The 20,477-nt window shown below is 30.9% G+C and overlaps 2 protein-coding genes across 3 annotated transcripts; one reads left to right on the forward strand and one right to left on the reverse strand.

Moving 5' to 3' along the window:
* The first annotated feature begins 1,896 nt into the window (after positions 1 to 1,896).
* LOC139513310 (neuroglobin-like) lies at positions 1,897 to 12,833 on the forward strand. 2 transcript variants are annotated; one of them, XM_071301699.1, is made up of 6 exons: positions 1,897 to 1,945; positions 2,547 to 2,627; positions 8,335 to 8,399; positions 9,120 to 9,228; positions 10,060 to 10,273; positions 11,419 to 12,833. In XM_071301699.1, exons 3-6 carry the CDS (start codon positions 8,390 to 8,392, stop codon positions 11,560 to 11,562), a joined length of 477 nt encoding a protein of 158 aa, XP_071157800.1. In that variant the 5' UTR covers positions 1,897 to 1,945; positions 2,547 to 2,627; positions 8,335 to 8,389; the 3' UTR covers positions 11,563 to 12,833. The 2 variants fall into 2 exon arrangements, with proteins under 2 accessions (XP_071157800.1, XP_071157801.1); XM_071301700.1 differs by lacking the exons at positions 1,897 to 1,945; positions 2,547 to 2,627 and adding an exon at positions 3,508 to 3,583.
* LOC139513309 (equistatin-like) lies at positions 11,753 to 14,961 on the reverse strand. The gene is made up of 4 exons (XM_071301698.1): positions 14,812 to 14,961; positions 13,624 to 13,747; positions 12,835 to 12,914; positions 11,753 to 12,061 (listed from the first exon to the last, which is right to left on the reverse strand). Exons 1-4 carry the CDS (start codon positions 14,906 to 14,908, stop codon positions 11,874 to 11,876), a joined length of 489 nt encoding a protein of 162 aa, XP_071157799.1. The 5' UTR covers positions 14,909 to 14,961; the 3' UTR covers positions 11,753 to 11,873.
* Between the last annotated feature and the right edge of the window lie 5,516 nt (positions 14,962 to 20,477).

Raw genomic sequence — 20,477 nt, forward strand, 5'->3', positions numbered from 1 at the left:
CTCTGAATAATCTACCAGAGTTGTACATCGGAGAACTACTGCTGTCGTCTCTAAATTACCTACCACAGTTGAACATGTGAAAACTACTGTTGCCTCTAAATAATCTACTACAGTCGAATATGTGAGAACTACTGCTGTCTCTAAATAATCCACCAGAGTTGAGCATCGGAGAACTACTGCTGTCTCTAAATAATCTGCCTCAGTTTGTTTACAGATATTTATTTATAGTGGATTGGAAAACATGGAAAACAAGTTTTGCAACTTATATTTATCCCTTTCTACTTTGCGACTGCGAGTGCTGCCTTGTAGCGGCATAAGCTTACTCTTTTTCGAAATCTACAAGGGTGTCTTTAACGTTCAAGATAAACGGCTCTCTCTTTACCCGGGTCAGCCATTTATCGTCCCCTTCCGACGGACTATCATCGTTTCCTCAAGACCATACTCGCAAATGGTGTCAAGGGTGAGCCGAAAATTCAGTCCCTGAAATTTTCATCCCGGAATGGGAATCGAACCAGGAACCTTTGTGTTAGTAGTCCGATGCACTAACCACTACACCACAGTTGAACATATGAGAACTACCGCTGCCTCTAAATAATCTACCAGAGTTGAGCATCGGAGAACTACTGCTGTCTCTAAATTATCTACCACAATTAACATTTGATAACTACTGCTGTCTCTTAATAATCTACCACAATTGGACATCGGAGAACTACTTCTGCCTCTTAATGATATAAAAGAGTTGAACATCGGAGAACTACTTCTGCGTCTTAATAATATAAAAGAGTTAAACATCGGAGAACTACTTCTGCCTCTTAATAATCTACCACAATTGAACATGTGAGAACTACTGCTGTCTCTTAATAATCTACCAGAGTTGAACATCGGAGACCTACTGCTGCCTCTGAATAATATAAAAGAGTTGAACATCGGTAAACTACAAATCTATCAAATATACTCATAATAGATTGAAATGTTGTATAAGAGCTAGGCGCGCTTTTTAATAACAAAAGACTCATCGTTCGAATCAAAACAGTTAAAAAGGCCAAATAAAGTACGAGTTGAGGAGCATTGAGAACCAAATCGTATGTGCAAGTCTCGAAGTAACACATGAGATAAAAAAAAAAAAAGAAAGAAGACTTGTGTGTATGCCGTCTCGATAAAGAGATTTTAATAATCACCGACTGTTGTAAATAGATAATATTAAGAAATTGAAAGTCAGTAAAATCCTGAGTTATTGTAAATGTTTACAGTTTGTTTGAGTAGTGTGATATCGTCGTCAATGAATCGTTCTACCTCACTTATTGGATAGGTTTTTTTTTATCTAGGAATGTCAACCACATTAAATACTGGTGTATCAGTTGAATGATGTTTCAAAAGTTCAGGCTTTAAGATCACTGAATAGTTTATCAAGTTTGTTTCGGATGTTGTCATTATCTGTAAAGTTGCATGTCCTGAGCTATGGAAGAAGGATATCGTATCCAGTCGTGCTATATTTGTGTCAAAATTGTCTCGCAACCACCAATAATTTTATGCGTTTCCATATTGAGTCTACATTGATGATACAGACGTTTTTCTTTACTTTCAATTAGACCGATGTACCAGTTTCTGTACATCACCTGGAGATCTTTATTCTTTATTTAAGTTTAAATAAAGAAGTGTGTGTTCTGTCATGGATTTTTCGATAAAAATTAGTATCTTTGTACAATATCTAAGAATATACGACTATGTTTAAAACATGCATTAGGATATGGATGATGAATATATGATAAAATATATGATTCAGGGTGTCTTGTATATATGAAGAGGCAGTAAGAGCTGTAAAGTGATCGAAGCGTGGTATGAGAACATTTTGAACTATGAAACAATTTAAAATTTAAAACAATCAGTTTGACAGCAGTGTAGGATTTTTTTTAAAGCTACCCGGACATCATAAAGTTTTTTTAAGGTAAGTTCAAAAGAACTTTTTTAATATGTAAAATTTCGACATGCAATTAACTATTCAGCAAAATTTTAAAATTGCATTTATCAAGTCTTCCGAAAATTTACAATAAATCCAACTATTCAACATGATGTTTTTTATGAATTATGACACCTTACATGAAATTAAAATTCAGAATTGCATAATCGTCTATAAAAATTCTTTCTCAAACAATTTATTAAATTGTAAAACGAAACATTTAAAAAGTCCTTTTACGATTTGATTTTTCAGTAATAATGTTTGATTTTTATTTTAACAATTGTAATAGAAATTGTTTGGGTTTTTTTTTAATAAGTAGACGATGACACCTGAATATACTACATTGTAACTTAACAAGTCACTAATATGGTTTACGTCAAAACACTATTAAACAATTTAACATGTTTAATTATTTCAAACAAGTTTAACGACTACAATTCTTTACTAAAAAGCAATATGATTTCTTTCAAAACATTTGTCAAATCATTCTTTCACAATAGTTAATTTGAGACCATAGATTTCACCTAAATAATAAAAATATTTACCATATCCCTTTAAATGCAACGTAATATTGTTCATATTTTGATAGATCAAATGTCATGGCGTAGAAGTCAATGTATGGTCGCCTTCCTTCAACTCTGGACTTATAGTACGATTAACAAGAGTAAAGGTAATGTGTTTCTATTTCATTACAATTTCTAATTAAAACAATAAAAAAGTGTTCATTAAATGATATATTATATCGGTGTTCCTGTTTTCCCTTTTTTATAATATATTTGTGTCTTTTTTTTCTTTTTTTTCTTTTTTTGTGAAAGTCAAATTTTTACAATATATTGAAATATTATTTTCAAACAAGGAACCCCATTGGAAATAAAAAGTAAAATCACAAAAATACTGAACTTAGAGGAAGATCAATTGGGAAAGTCCATAATCACATGGCAAAATCAAATAACAAAACGCATCAAAAACGAATGGACAAAAACTGTCATATTCCTGACTTGGTACAGGCATTTTCAAATGTAGAAAATGGTGGATTAAACCTGCTATACTAAGCTTTTGTGAAATATCCCAGGCTTTTTTCTAAGCACTGATTTTAAAATATATTGTGATACTATTTTGTACTGTCTTGTGATTTTTTGTTGAATTTTCTTGAATTAACTATACTATACTATAATTAAAAAAATGTAAATAGTAAAAAAAAAAGATATTAAATATTTTTCGAAAAAAAAATTAGACAAATCTGTCAGACGTTTTGATTCTTTGCGAATATATTTGTACAGTTTACTAACCAATAAACCCTGGAAATTCTGTTTAATAAAACTTGAAATATGCAGTGTTTGGTATGCATTTTTATTAACTTATTTTGAAGGATAGCTATTTGGCTGACGTTTACAACACGTCTTTTGTTGTTGTTTCAGGGACTTATCAAACCGACTTATTAGTACTAACACATTACATTGCTATGTATAGAAATTAATTTGGTTTACTGCGCTTGAGAGACCATTTACTTAGTTTACATCCTCTTCATTTAGTATATTAATGGGCAATTTTAAATTTAAATGCGGTCTTAAAAGAATTTGATTGAGTATGTAAGTCTCATTAGATATAAAGCTATTGAAAATACTGGTAAGTATCAAATTTTCTTGTTGAAATTATTTCAAATTTCGAACTAGGATTAAATTGTTTGTTTTTAAACGTTATAAATGTGTGAATGAATATTATTGATATTTACTGAAAGATAATCTTTGCCAGTATTACCATTTGTTTCAGTAACTTCAGTATTGTATGTTTAATACATCTATCTTCATCCGTTTGATATGGTCTATTTTTAAAGCTCACCTGTATGCTTTTCTAATCTCTTTGCGTCCGTCGTCCGTCGTCGTACGTTAACTTTTACAAAAATCGTCTTCTCTTTTTTACCAAATGTAACCTGTGACACACTCATTGAGGTATCTAGTTTTAAAAATGGTTCCGATGTCCCTGTCTGCCACCCAAAATGGCTGAAATGGTAAAAAGAAATTAGAATATAGTGGTAAAATACAAGTTTTGTCTTTTATTTTGAAAATCGTTTTGAATAGAGAAAATCTAACTAGATCAAAAATGTTCCTATTGAGCACTACAAATTATCCAAATACGTCAAAATTGTCAAACGTCTTCTGAAAAGAATTATTGCCCTTAAATGACAAATGTTATATATATATTTTTTTATAGTTTATTATCTTGAAAATAATGGATACGAAGAACATTTGTATTGCAATAATTATCAGGTGTCGACTCCTTATTACAGTTATTGCCCTTTGATGATGATTTGTTTACATTTTTTGCATTTTTGACATATAGCTTAAAATAATAGTTACTAGATAGAAACATAAATAAGCAAAAATTATCCGGAAGCCACCTTTGATAACTTGAAGTACTTGTTATTATGATCAAACTTCTATTCTGGTGCTATGAACTACAAATTTATTTTGTTACAAATATATACGTATTCCTAACAACAAAGTTATTCTATATTTATATTTACCTATGTACATTATTTGATTTAAGTCCATTTTGTCCAAGGTTATAGTTTGACATATATTTTTTGTATTGTGTCATAGATCACATTTCAGTGTATGTTTATTTGTTTTTATCAATATTTATCAATTATTATACTTCTTTATGATCGACTTGAATTCAATTGATATCTATAGTGTGTCTTCCTAAGTTGTTATGCCATATTACTGTTTCAGGTAAGGGTGAAGGTTGGCGCCTATCAACGCGTTTCAACCCGCCGCATTTTTTTACTCCTCTCCTTAGCCAAGAACTTTTTGTTCAGCGGTTTTCGTTTGTTGATGTGGTTCATAAGTGTTTCTCGTTTATCGTTTTTTTAAATATGAATTAGAACTGGTTTTCCTGCTTGAATTATTTTACATGACTGGTCACTTTGGCCTATAATGGTTAACTTTTTACACATTGTGAATTGGATGGAGAGTTGTTTCAATGGCACTAATACCACACCTTCTACAATTAAGACAATATGGATGAAATTGTCCGAAGACTCTTTATTGGAGTTATTGCCATTTAATGATATTATTCACCAGTCAATGAAGTTTTGTGCGTTTTGGCATTGATGCTAAAACATAACACTTTAATTACAAAAAAAATATCTGTAAGTAAACAAGATCTACTAACAAATCAAATTTTGTAAATATAATATGTAGACCGCCGCTCTTTATAGGAGTGATAGCCCTTAAATGTGGTATTTTTTTCTACCCTGTTTTATGTTTTGAGCAAAAAGTAAAGAAGATAGAGAGAAAATAAATAGACTAAATAATCAGTAATACAAGATCAACAAAACCGACTTTTGTCATTAATTCTATTCTCCTCTACAATAGGTTGGAGAGTGTTCTTTGTTAAATATGCACTTCGACCAGGCGAGCGATACAGGTTTTTAAGAGTTTTTCGTTAAACTGTATGTTTCTATGGGTTTCTATGTACTTTCATTTTGTGATACGATGTTCAATTCTTATAAATGTGATGTATTTCGCTTGTTCATTAATGGAGCATGGAAGAGACTTTTCTATTATTTTTCTTTCTAATACTTACATTGACCCCAAACTAATCCCATACGGAAACTTATGTTCCGTATATATTTCTAATTGTTTATACATACCGTCAGGTTGTATTCATAATATTCTTCACACATTAACAATCAAAGTGTTTTTTCTTTTATACATTGCTCACTTAGAAAATCTAGTTTACCATGACTAATGTTTTTCATTTGTCATATCTTAATGATGATTTTTTTGTGTTGGTATATGTAAATTTTGAATAAATAAATAGGAGTTCATTTAGTAAAATGCTTTAAAATAAGAAATAAAAACTTTCTTCTTACATATTTAATACTTTTTGAGTTGTTTACAAAATTTAATTGGATTTTGATTTTTTAAAGAACTGTTTCGTGGAAAACTACGTAAGGTAGCCGGTAAGAGTTAAAGTTAGGGTAGAAATTGCGTCGTAATTACAATTCAGATGAGGTTAAATCGAGAAAAGTATTATACGTCGCATTAACCACGTCCCATGTCGTAAGATGAACATCATTTGTCGCAATATCGAACTCAATAATCGTTAAATCGACATCATATGTCGTGTTGATTGTGTGGAAATAACAAGATAATTTCATTTTTAAACACAAAATGTCTAGTATAAAACTTTATATGAATTCAAAATATCAAATAATCAATTTAGTAAATTCATTTATTAATAGATATGCTATGATCGTTCATTTTATAGTATGATTGTGGCATTACATTTTCGTAAATTCCATACTTATTAACTCACTGCTTACGATATTAATCCCTCATATAAGTTTTTAGCTTCGTGCGTTATTATCGCATGTCTGTTGCTTACATGAGCTAATGGCAATGTGTCGTCACACATCAAATTCTGAAAAATGTTCATTCAGTTTTGGTTTTTTTAAAGTCAGTGTGAAATCTTAGGATACAAAATGTGCGTTTGTATTCAACGATTGTATTTTTTTTTCTTAAATAGAATTAAGTATTTTAAAGTGACAAGGTTGTTGTCTTGCAGCATGAATTGTATTTGAGACTGATATTTTCAACTAGATAATTTTTTATAAATAAATCTATTAAATTGTATGCATAACATCTGTAGATTATCTGCCAAATAGGAAAGCTATACGATTGTGTCCATCATATCTGTTAGCAGCAAAAAACTGACATGCACACAAAGAATCGTTTACATTATATTTTTTGTTGTTGGTGTTGATGACAGTTCTTTCATATTATCTTAAATCTATGATTAATTTTTTGACAGTTTAGAAGCTCGAAATAGTGTATAGGCATCGGTCTATTGGTGTAGTTGGAATGCTGACCTCTAGGTTATTGGTGTAGTTGGAATGCTGACCTCTAGGTTTATTTTGTTTATTTGTGTAGTTGGAATGCTGACCTCTAGGTTTATTTTGTTTATTGGTGTAGTTGGAATGCTGACTTTTGTTTATTGGTGTAGTTGGAATGCTGACCTCTAGGTTTATTTTGTTTATTGGTGTAGTTGGAATGCTGACCTCTAGGTTTATTTTGTTTATTGGTGTAGTTGGAATGCTGACCTCTAGGTTTATTTTGTTTATTTGTGTCGTTATTTTAAAATACCTCGCTAAAACTAACTAGTATACCTCATTGTAATAGTATATAATGTAAATAGTGCTTTTAAAAAAGTTTTATCCATTCCCCTCGTTCAGCCATCTTTAATACGCTCTACATTTGTAGCGATTGACGAATTAAAAATTAAAAATTAAAAATTCCATATGATAAACAACAGCGATTTCCCATATACGCAGTTTGTATTTCGCACTTATTTGTTAACTTAAATAAACTTATTTGAAATCTAATCAAACAAATCTACAATACTTGTCAAATCTCCTTTGTTTAACTTTAAATTCGTGAATTTGATATCGTTAAACCTCAAAACAGATAACAAATAAACAAGTAATAAAAAAAGATCACCCAGAAACTTGTTAATAAATACAAAAACATAAACCCTGTTTGCAGAATATTGCTTGACACATGATTTTAATATCTAAAACTGATAAAATTAAAGAATTATTCTTTCAATTCCCCCAATTGTACTTGATAATAAAAGGATTGTTCAATATTCATATCTATCCATAATTAAATAACAGAATAGAAATGTGGAATTAAATTAAAAGTCTCTTCTAGAACTATTAGTTCATTCATAGTAAGCAAAAATACAAGATCGAACTTCGGTATGAGTGTTTCGGTAAATTATTAGGTACACTCTAGTTAAATTGATATAGTTTTTACTACTCTAATAGCGTTTGTTTCTTATGAATTTAAACACAAAATTCATAGTTCTTAGCGTTCCAAGTGAAAGCAAACACAAAAACTTAGAAATATTTTAAAGTTGATTTTGGATAGATTCATAGATTCATTGGTGTTTGCTATAAAACGTCCAATCTCAAATATTTCAAGTAAGCATACGCCTCTTTCATGGAAATCTAAACCCATCAACTAAATTAAGGACGTGGATGTGAGCAGCTATATGTCAAGTTGTTGAAACGCGCGTCTGGCGTATATACAATATATAGTCCTGGTATCTATGATGAGTTTATTTGGTATTCAAGAATGGACCAAAACCATAATGTAAATAGAGCAAGCTATGAAATTCTCCTGCAAAACAAATTGTGAAACTGTTACAACTCAAAACAAAAAAACCAGATACATACTAAAACTTAATTTCCAAATAAATATTAACAAAACAGATGACACAGGACAACCACTGACCACTAACTTAAACAATCATGTTGTATACTTACGTTTGTAAAACATTTTAACATTATCATTTCTTTATCTTTTCAGAAAAGATTATAAAATGAGCAAAGTTTGCATTTCTTCGCGAGTATAACAGAAAGATATGACTGACGGTATGTTAGGATAATACTGCATTATCAGCTTTGTGTAGATGTAAAATATTGTTCCGCACCATTTTAGTATTTGGAATGATAACTTTCTGATGGTTAACTCTATATTTGATATAATTTCTGTCTATGGTGTCTATTAAAGAAGGTATTAGGCATATTTTCCAATAGGGAATTATATGTGTATAAAAGAGGGACGAAAGATACCAGAGCTTTATCGACATAAACAACCTTAAATGTAAAAATAAGATGTGGTATGATTGCGAATGTCTGATACAAATCATCATCACAGTCCGAATGACGTGGTTGTTTTGTAACTATAGGACACCATACGGCCTTCAATAATGTGGAAACCCCTAACCGAATAGTCCTATATAGCATACGACCATTATAGGCTGTCAAACACTATCGAAGGACACTTTGATTTTTTTCTATTTATTTATGGATATAATTACAGAACATCTATTGGACCAAACTTATAAACAAAATAGGCTGCATATCTATAAAATGCCAAATTTATGATTTATTGTGAGCCTTTGCATACATCATTAGTATATGTCAAACGGAATTATGTATAATGTTTGCTCAGTTTGTAAGTTTTGGAAATCACTCATGTCTACGTTACAATATACTAATTTCAAATACTATTGATTTAGCAAGATGACTTCAAATTCTATAAAAATAGTTCAATATTGTTGTATATTTCTATTATTCTCTATCACTCAGGTTTAATTTTAATGACAGAGGACACCAGGATCCGAGTTAAAAAAGTATGGAAAAAATTCTCAAATAAACAGGAAGACATGTATGAACTGGGTGTTGCAATGTTTGAACAGTAAGATAATTGGGAATAGATTATATCAATTTATATTGAAATAGAAACTACTGTGTAATCCATGATACAACACCAAACAATTCAACAAAGTCATAAGACATCTAGAGGTCAAAATACGGTTGTGAACAAGAAAGTAGTCCTTAAATTTTATTCTCAAAGTCTACCAAAGTTATTAATAAATTTAACAGAGACTATCAAACGTTAACATCCAACTCCGTAACTTATTGTTTTATGAGCTTTTTTAATCTCGGTCAGTGTGATAACGGAAAGAAAAACAAAAGAAAGAACAACAAACTTAATTCAGAAACACATAAGTCTTTAAAACTTGTATAAAGGGCAACATATAAACAGATACACAGACAACTGATACCATGAAAAATATACTCTATCGAAGTCTTCTTCTGATTTTAAAGCTTTTTCTTCGACTTGACCGGGGATCTAAAAAGAAAAAAAGGAGACCATCAAGCGGTTCAGTCTTTTACATTGCTAAAATTTGATAAATCCAATTTAACATTTTTGCCTTTAATATTGGCGTCCTTTTAATGATTTTTAAATGGAGCAAATATAATGTATGGGCTTCATGGTTGCACGTGCATACGATAGTGTTTTCCTGTTTCATGACTGTTCTATCAGAACCATTTGTTGACTGAACAAGAACATGAATCAGTAAGAATCGAAAACACTTGTTCGATTCCATCAATCATTGAAATGAGAAAAAGCAGTTCGCATAAACCAACAATACACCGGGAATGCCAAGTATCAGATGTTTTGATTTTATTCCAATTAAAACTTGTAATTTGAAATACAGGGTATAATATTTTACATTGCCAGGTTATTCAAAAGGAAACCTGAAACAAAGGAATTGTTTTCCTTTGATGAAAATAATCCTGATAGATGGAGAATGGTAAAAAGTCATATACGACTATTGTTTGATATGATTGGTGAAGCAGTTGGTTCGTTAGACGATCAAGCATCTATGACACCTGTTCTTGAAAACTTGGGAAACAGACATTTTCATTATGGCGTCAAACAGAATTTCTACCTGGTATGTATAACCATGAATGATACATGACATAGTATTCCACAAGAAGTCGTTAAAATAAAACTGTTAGATAATATATCTATAATACTAAAATTACGAGGTCCAATTTATCAGCCGTCATCACGTAAAAACGAAGAATCAAAGAATTCAGCTTTATATATAACTAATATAGTACAAAGGTGTAGATTAAAAATTACACCACTCCAGGCCCTTTTGTTTTCCACGTAATTGATATTGCCAATAATTAAGAAGTTCCGTGTCAGGTCCGATACCGATATCAATATTAGTATATTCACCTGTTACCTATTACCTTATCTGTACGTTCGGCATCTAACAGGTGCACCACCAAACGGTGTATTTAGGATTATGCTATATACACGGATCATAATCACAGGGTTGACACTACTAAATTCAATCATTGTCAAATTGTTTTAATCAGTAAGACTTTCTAAGATAACCATACGAATACTAAAAATCTGGACTAAAAATAAGGTGTATATAGGAACCGTTTTCAATTTGTTAGCGGGCATGACATAAAACAGTGAATCAAAGAATTCAACTTTATTGATAACTAACATAGGATAATGCTGTTGATTAAAAAATACTCCATTCCAGGACCTTTTGTTATCCAAATAATTAATATTACCAAAAATTGATAAGTTCCTGTTCGACGGGTTCAAACAGAAAGATTTGAAAGCAAAGAAAACTGTGTATCTTATAATCGGCATGACTTTATCAGATAAAAAATAATACTAAAATAAGGCTAGCGCATAGTTATATACTTTAATTCAGTCACGGACCCGCAATATCACGGGTGTGTTCTAGTATAGATAGAAAGATATGACTAGTGTAACACCATATTATGATATGAATATGGCACCCAATTCTAAGTACTTTCACTGGAGTGTGATATGAATATGGCACCCAATTTTAAGTACTTTCACTGACCTGAGAAAAAAAAACGAACAACAAAATAAGCAGACTTTCTACCAGTCATCTGTCAAGTGCTTGAAATATTTATTTTCATACCTTTTCGGAAACGAAGAAATAAGCTGTAAATATGTAAATTAAATAGAGTATCAATATGCCAGTTACCAAAGAATTGTTAGTCCCTAAGAAATAATTTTTACTTTTTACTATTTTACTAGGTGTTTGGTGAATGTCTAATTCATGCCGTTGAGGAAGCGCTAGGTGATAGCTTTACCGATAAGGATAAGGATGCATTCATGACACTGTATCATTGGGTTGGTGGATGTATAGTTAAAGGAATAGCAATGGAGTCTTATAAATAAATTGTGTCTACCTGGAAACAGTGTTGCCTCATGTCAAACATACCAAGTGTACTTGGATACATAGAACCATTTCTGTGGTGTGATTTCGTGGATTATTTTTTTATAAAAACAATGACTTTTCTGCTCATCTATTAATGTCGTTACTTGTTTTGTGGCGGATCGAGATTTTAAAAAAAAAGGCAAAAGAGAGAAGACTACATATAAAAAACTTTATTGTGATAAAAACAAATCTCATTAAAAATCAAGTTATTTTTTTTTTTAATTTCAGTTTACACAGTAGAACAAAACAGAACAAAATGAAGTTCAGATGATTAACAATTAAGTCTGTCTAGATAAACAATATGAACACTGTCACTTCCGACTTGTTGTCCGTCTTCGTCAGCACAGTAACACTGTGACCCTGTACACTGAATTTCGTCATAGCTACCATCGGCTGTACAACGGAAAGATTTCCCGACAATACCAGTTTCCTGATACTCAGCTTGAGAACGTGCGCACTCTGTAATTAAATTGATATAGGTTAGAATTAAATGTTGTTTTTTTAAATACGTTTTAAGCATAAGAAAACAAATATTTTTATTGGAGTGAAGATCGCATTTATCATCCAACCACAGCCCTTGTGTGACTGGCTAGTGCCTTACTCACTGCTTTTGGAATAAAACAAAATGTAGTGCATTACGCACAGCTCTATAACCTTGTCTATGAACATTTCAAGATATTCATCAATGAAATATATACTCAGATACTAGTGCTCAAGTTACAAAATGATGTGTAAGTGAATAACCATACAAGTGAAAAAAAATACTACGAAATGAATTGATGAAGTAAATTAAATTAATATCTAAATTTAAGTTATCTTTCATCGTACATAATTATAGCTTTTTTTTTTTTTATATATCTATATCTTTTTATTCTCATAAAGCCAATGCATTACATCGGTACAGAGATAACAGATACAACAATAAATATTTACAATATGTACAAAACAAGCGAGAGAGGTTACAAAAGTTACAAGCCAGGAGTACAAACACTAGTATTCATATTTTTTTTTTTTTTAGCTGAACCTATTTTATACTTTCCCACTACACGATAATATGAGACTCCGATTCGTGGTATTACATTCCAATGCTTAAAATAATCAAAATATTATTTTATAGTTCCAACCGCAAAATAATATTGGAGGGTGTCTGGCTGATATAGACAGAACGCAATAAGTGTATCTAAGTAGACATACAACGAAATCAGTTTTCAATAAAGATGACATATACTTACTGCATGTCTGTTGTTCGGCCTCCCAACGGTTAACACTAAAATCTTCAATTTGTTTACCGTCCTCCTTTACACAGTAACATCTGAAATTAACAATAACACTAATACGAAAAAGCACTTATTTTGTATCTAACTTAGCCATAAAAATAGCATTTTATAATCAAGCAAAAAATAACGGACGCATAGTATTTTTCGGGAAATAACTTTTGGCGCAGCAGTTCTGAAAAAAAATCCGTTCTTTAGTACCGTATTTGAATTATTCTTTTTATTACTTTATGAATTTCTAAATCATAAACGTTTTGTACGATTATTTGGCAGTGCGCTAACTCTGCTATAAGAAGAAGAAGATAAGAAGAATTTAATTAATCTAATCAAGAACCCATAAAGGGCATCATTTCACAACAATATTACATTATATCTTCTATCCTAATCAAGATTTGAGACTAGCATGATAAAGACATCAAAGTCACACAATTGCAATTTTACCGTAGACAATAAGTATGTCTGATCAGGTACATCTTGGGAAAGTATATCCTTAGTATATTCATTTTAGTGATAGTTTGTTGTTCTTTAGATATATTTTGGCTACTAGATATGAGTGCCAATGAGACAACTCTCCATCCAAGAGTATTTGCACATTTCGTATATGGATTTATAGCCCCCTTCTAAATGAAAGTAGGTACAATTATATTCTTTCATTGACGTACTATCATGCAGTTCCCTTCAAGGTACCATTGGTGTCAGTGTTTGAAAATCTATTATATTCAATTGGTATTGTATCATACTACTTACTGAGACCCTGAGCACTGCTTTGGTGCGTAGTTCCCCTCGCTGTCACAAACCGGCTTCCTTCCTCCAACCATACCCAGCTCGGAGTTTGTATGAAACTGTTTCAATTCACGTAGACAATGTTTTTCTGAAAGGATGGAATGCGTTTAAAGAGCTATGCTGTATTATAATATTTAATTATTACATATGTATATAATTTAAATGGGGCAAACGTTTACTATTTTCCTTTTAAAAACAGTTGAACAAAACTCTAACCACTAAATAAAACACAAGAAAATGCTGATTCAAAACATACGGAAAATGAAATTATTCATGACTTGAAAAAGCAATTTAGTATTCAATCATTTTGATTCTTCAATTAGAATGTCCAAAGTATTCATCGCCATACAAATCAAAATCAAAGGTATTATTCCAATTTGGACGACTCAAAAGTATGACAAACTTGCTGTTTTAAAAAAAATGTATGTTGCACACTATGTAATGGATTGAGAAAAGTACCTATGAAAAACACTGAAACATGTGTGATGAAAACACTGAAACAAAAACAAAACTGCGCAACAACCAAACGAAAGTTAATTTAATATGTCTCTTCGACAGTTGTATTAAAGCCAAATCAGTATGTCTCTGCATTATTTTTTTTATCAAACGCACTAATAAAAATACCCATTATTTGTTATAAAGGCATATCAAACTATTTCATCATTATTAGTAATCAGATAGACTTTTTTTAATTCGAAAAAAAAAACTCATTTTCAAATCATGGGGTTATAATGCATCAAGATTTGTTGAAATTGCGAGTCAATCTGTCAAAATGTGTAGCAAAATTGTTCTTATTTTGTAAAAAAAAATTAACAAAATATCATTGATCCGCCCTAAAGCTACATTAAAATGATACAAAATTTACTATCATATGTAACAACAAATGTTTGTTTAATCTTTTCAGAATATGATATTATCAAACATGAAATCAAAGTAAGTCTAGTACCCACATGACAGTCATATCAATGTTGTTAAAAAAAACTATCAAAATTTTAAAATTTCACAAAAAAAAAGAAGAAAAAAAAAAGATACGTCTATTCTCTCCCCTCAAAGGTACAGGGTTACTATAACTTTGCGACATGAAATGGAAAAAGGATTAATTTCTGACTAAATGTAGTTTTCACTATACACATTAATGTATTTAATATATACCTTCACCGTAACTGCGTGTACGTGCAGTGGCTCCATCCAGAAGAAATAAATAGCAAACACTAAGAATACAGACAGCAAGGTTAAAGGCTCCCTTCATTTTCGGTATGGTCTTTACAATTCAGAAGTCAGAAATACTTTGAGACAATCTACAACCCCCATTTTATACATATCTTCCACTGCCAGAAGCTAACAGACATAACTCAATATCCTATTTTTGGGCACAGTGAAAGTATTTATGTAACATATGGCTACATTCAGATCCCTGATAATTGGACACCTTGCAATTAAAAATGTCAAGAACAGAAAGCTGGAAGGAATGAACATACCAACCAACATTTAATTATATAATGATCAAAACAAATATTGTCTATGTTAACTATCTGATAATGGAACATTGCCAATTGTGATAACCAACACTGCAACACCGTGCCTTTCGGTTGACATTAAAGCAGATGTTAATACATGTATAGTACATCTGATTAAAATCATTACATGTATTTACATGTCTTGAGGCTTTGAAAAAGTGACGCAAGTATTGTCTAGTCACATTATGTGCTTTGTTTTAATTTTGTTTTCGAGTATTACACACCAAAAATGATACCTCTGGTCTAGAATGTACAACGTGGTGTATACATGCAAACTACAGTAGTTCTCATAATTTTGTATAATATTTTACATTACATAATGTATTTGTAACAGTGAGTTTGTAAAATCCCTGAAACATTGAGAGATTTTGTAAAACCACTAGCAGTTATAGTAATTTTTTAAAACACCTGAAGTTCTTAAAGGAATTTTATAAAATCACTGAATGATACGGATTTAAATTCACGTCTTATATTGCACTTGCTTTTCATATGTTTTGTTAGAAATGTCTCTATCTTTGCAGTTAACTTGTAAAAAGACCACACCCTACTATTTATAGTGATTTTACAAAAGTCATGAAATTTAGGGAGTTTTTAACAAAATCGGCTAGTTCCCAATAACATTTTAATTCTAACTAATATAGCCGGAAAAAACGCACGGTGACCCTATCAATTCTTTTGATATTCTCAAAGCATTTTCTAAAGCTATCTTCTCGTGTTTTATTTTACACTGAATTCTATCGTTTAGTTTAGCTTCTTATCATTATCACATAATGATGTTTTTCCTATATAATCCATACCAAATATGTCATTTTGTCACAAACTGTAGCTTGGTAAATGCGCGGTGACCCATCATTTTTATCATAAATTCTAAGTGTTAAGCATACAATATATGTTTTTCTTTTAATTAAGTTTTTCAGAAATTAATGTTAATATATGTACATCTTTTTACCACCGCGAAAAAGTCACTTGTAGAGATCATAGAATCGTTATCGAAAATTCTTTTGACAAGTATATAATTTGCACTAAATTAGTTATGTTACTTCGTCCTCTTTATTTCTTGCCATTCCAACAAGCCTGAGGTGAGAGGTATCTATGTAAAGAAATCTCGTAGATTTTTTTATGACATTTTGTAAGCAATTTTATGAGAAAAAAAATGCGTTACAACGTATGAATATAAACAATATATAAGTATCTTTAACACTTATATATACGGAAATAAAACATTACATAAAATGTAGAAAAATTTAACTTTAAATTACCATTTTATACGAAACCGGTTCTACCAATTTTCCAAATGTTTTAACAGATATTTTATACCTATGGCAAATGTGTTTGTCCTATATCATATAAAATCACCAATTTTGCCACAGCTTACTTCGGTATCTAAAAAGTCAAAAGTAGAATATACAGAAGTAGTAAACTGATTTCGTTGTCAAAATTTAAAGATGGAAAGAGCTGATTGATGGAAGATTTCCCGCGTGAAATTGGATATTATTGCATCTTTATGTCTATATTGTCGTTCATATATGAATGATTTTACAAAGCAAAGTGAAATATAAATATCATTAATATATGATCTTTCAATATTTATCCAAGTACCATAGCAAGTAACTTGGAAAACTGATAGCACTTACACATCTATAGTCCCTCGTCTCTGAATCATGTCTATCCGTCTGATATAGAATGCGTCTGGCTAATCACATAAGTAGGAACTGTAGGTGTAACTGAGCAGAAATATTAAGTTTTCAAAAAAAATATCAGTGCATTAATAAAAGCTATTCCAAAACACAACAAATTATATATGTGTTATTGAAAATTTAAAATGCTTGAACATTGTATATGTATGATTATGTTTATTCTGCCAACACCACCAATTTGATATTATACTCAACTTCCGGTCTTTGTGGCAGAGTAAAAATAAAACTCATCAAAGATTCCAGACTTATGACACCTTGTGACATCTTTTTGTTATACAGAGGAAGATAATAACATGTCTTTGAATTGTCTGCATCTCGTGTCTATATCACAGAATAAAAGATAGGGAGAATCAAAATAACATTGTAACAGATTTTTCACATTTAACATATATTGTAAAACTAACCTTCAACGAATTGTCATCGATAGTAATATTGGTAACACACATTTATTTATATAAATTGGTCTAAATGACATTTCCTGTCTTTGCGATAATTTATTTTGATATTTATCACCAAACATTTTATACAATTCTAGTTTAAAATCATTGATTATATTTGTCATATTATTTAAAAGTAACTGTAAGAATGTATGGCATGTGTATATACACAAGAACTTTCAATTATCATGCAGTAACTGTGAGTATCTTTTATTATGGGTTTTTCTTTTGTTTTTGGTTTACTTTTGGTGAGGGGGCGTAAACTTTTCAATAATTTTGTACTTTTCCCACTGATTTTTATTGTGTTTTAATGTCTATGTATTAGTTTGTATCCAATGTTGGATAGGCGAGTATTCATGGAGGAAGTTTGACACCGCTATATATTAAAGTGCCTCTCTAGCAAAACAATAACCAACACAAACTCACCAGCATCAGCTGTTTCTTTTTCTCTAAAAATTTGCGCATGTATTGATTTCAAATACTTTAAAATGTGCGGCTTTACATTGATCTACGGCTTGCCTCGATCTGAAACGACTAAGAACTACCCTTTTTATAATTGTCAATATATTATATCCCTGGTCGAGCTGAAAAAAATTAAAGCAGTTTATGAAAATCTCCGACATTGGTCTCATGAGATATATGTTAAACTTTATAAAGGTTATCTCCCTTTTTTACTACGTTCTATTGAAACAAACTAAATTTATCATGTCCAGACAGATATGCTTGATTGTATATGTGTGTTCACGGCTTGGGTTTCACAATGAATCACCCCTTGCATGACTTTATAAATAACTTTATTCAAAAGGAAATTTATTTAATTATTCTTAAAGAAGGTGGCTCATTAATTAAAGCAGAACGCTATCGTAGGAATTCCAATTTTTGTTCTTTATCTTATGGCCAATGACAGTACGTAAACGTGTGATATCTTTCTATTAACACATGGCAAGAGTAAAATCTCTTTGTTCTTACTGTGCTATATTCTGGATAATGAACAGCAAAGGTGTGCATTAACTACCTCAGATATACTGCACAGTTAAAATCTATTTTTACCTTTAGGGGCGGTTCTTGGATTTTGAAAGGGGCGTTATTCTATCAAATTAAAAAAAAAATATCCCCGAGTGTAGCGAGACTAAAGACAATATTGACGATTTTAAGCTAAAACACGATACTTTGTCAAATCCAAGGGTTAACGACCTGTTCGCCCCCACCCCCGAATCCGCCATCTGCCTTGAAATTACGTCAAAGTTGAACTTTGTACAAACATCGTAGTTTCAAAATAGGAAAAAGAAAGGTTTCTCATTCCTTTATTTTTCTTTATCTCAGCTGGGACATAAACTATTTTATTATATTTTGTGTACAACGTAAATCTAAATCAGTGTTTTAAAGTTAAAAAGATAGTTAAAACATTTTTTGGTAATTTCTGCCAAAAAAGAATTGTATCTAAGAATATCCGAATAAAAGCAATCTAATTTGGATTAGTTTCAGACTCAATGGAATTTATAACGACTTTTTGAATAGCTCTTCTATAGAGGGACTGTTTTTGGATCCAATTTAATGAGGACCATATTTCGTTGTTTTAAAACAGAGGGATTAACTGGAGATCAATCAGACTTCATTTAGATGGTGTCTTAAAAAATAATACAGTAGATAAAAAAAAAATTGACAATACAATGCACATATATCGGGTTGTAGCACCATTAAGTCATGCTAAATTACTGAAATCTTCAAAATTCTATCATTTTATTTCAATTTTAGACGGTTTCCTTGTAAAACGAAAGTGGCCGCATTCGTGTTCATCCTTAATATTGAAATGTAAGTTGTATTTTATGATAATACATAACATATATAAAGGTTGTGGATGAACACGGATGCGGCCACTTTCATTTTTGACAAAAACCATCTGAAAAGTGACGTTTTTTTGCATATTTGAGAGATTTTTCATATTTGAGCTTGAATCGGATCGTTTTTAATGACTAAATCAGTTAAAATCTTTCACTTATACTAATTAAATCAAGTGAAATAGACACTTAAGTCTTTAAAAAGTGGTCAAAATCTTTTGTCAGATGAAACTGAAATTTGAGGCCAAAATGAGTCCTTACCGGACCTACTCCTTTAGGTAATATAACATCTTCCTCGGTTCTTTTTTTTCTCTAAGTATATCATTGAGGGAAAGAAATTCAAAGGCAAATAATCTAATTTAACCTCGATAACCCTTGCAGTTATGTTTTTTTATTCATACACCGATTTGAAAGTACAGTTTGTCAAAGTCTTAATCGTCATCAATTAAATAAAAGTTGGGAATAAATTTAACGGAAACGATAAAAAAAATTATACCATTAAATCGCAATTTTAGAATGAGTCTAAATATAAAAAAAATTATTAATTTTAAACTTACCAAAGTCGTATTTCCCCCTTTCTTTACCCTACAAGAAACTTTTCTATGATCCGTGGATTGCGGAATGACGTCAACATTTCTAAAATGTTTACGTAAATTGATTGCGTCATGTGTTAAAACAGTTATTGGCCAATCAAGTCGGTATATGTAATTTAATCTGCACAGCACGAGATGACCCAATAACCCGAACTCCTACGTCGTTCGGGTTATTGTGTCATCTCGTGCTGTGCAGATTAAATGACATATACCGACTTGCTTGGTCAATAACTATAACATAGATTTTTTTACAATTTGCTTCTAATTTTGTCCCTTTAACTTAATTTATGTTAGTTATAAATATAAGTCATGCAATTCTTTCAAAAGTGGAACTTGGCGATATAGTATATTAAAAAATAACAGGAGCTAGGCGACAGGTAAAGTTACATTTGAATTTACATACAGGACACAATTAATGATTTTCGGTTCAAATTAAAACATTTAAATATCTGTTCATTATCAAGCAAATTCTTTAAATGCATGTAAAAGTAACAGTAAAATAACGTTTTCATTTAAAGCATTACCGAAGAATTTCATTTAGCTGAACCATGTAGCTAACCTTTATATATATAAAAAATATAGATAAAAGCCATCAAAATAGAGACATACAGCGACAACACTAAAAGGAAAATTTACAGTAGGTAGAGAGAAGTCCCGACTTGGTACAGGCACTCTGGCAAAGCTTGGCAGAGTGGTGGGGTTGAACCATGTTTATGGGTACACTAACCTTGCCCCT

Source organism: Mytilus edulis, chromosome 2 (assembly GCF_963676685.1).
Source record: "Mytilus edulis chromosome 2, xbMytEdul2.2, whole genome shotgun sequence".
Lineage (NCBI taxonomy): Eukaryota > Metazoa > Mollusca > Bivalvia > Mytilida > Mytilidae > Mytilus > Mytilus edulis.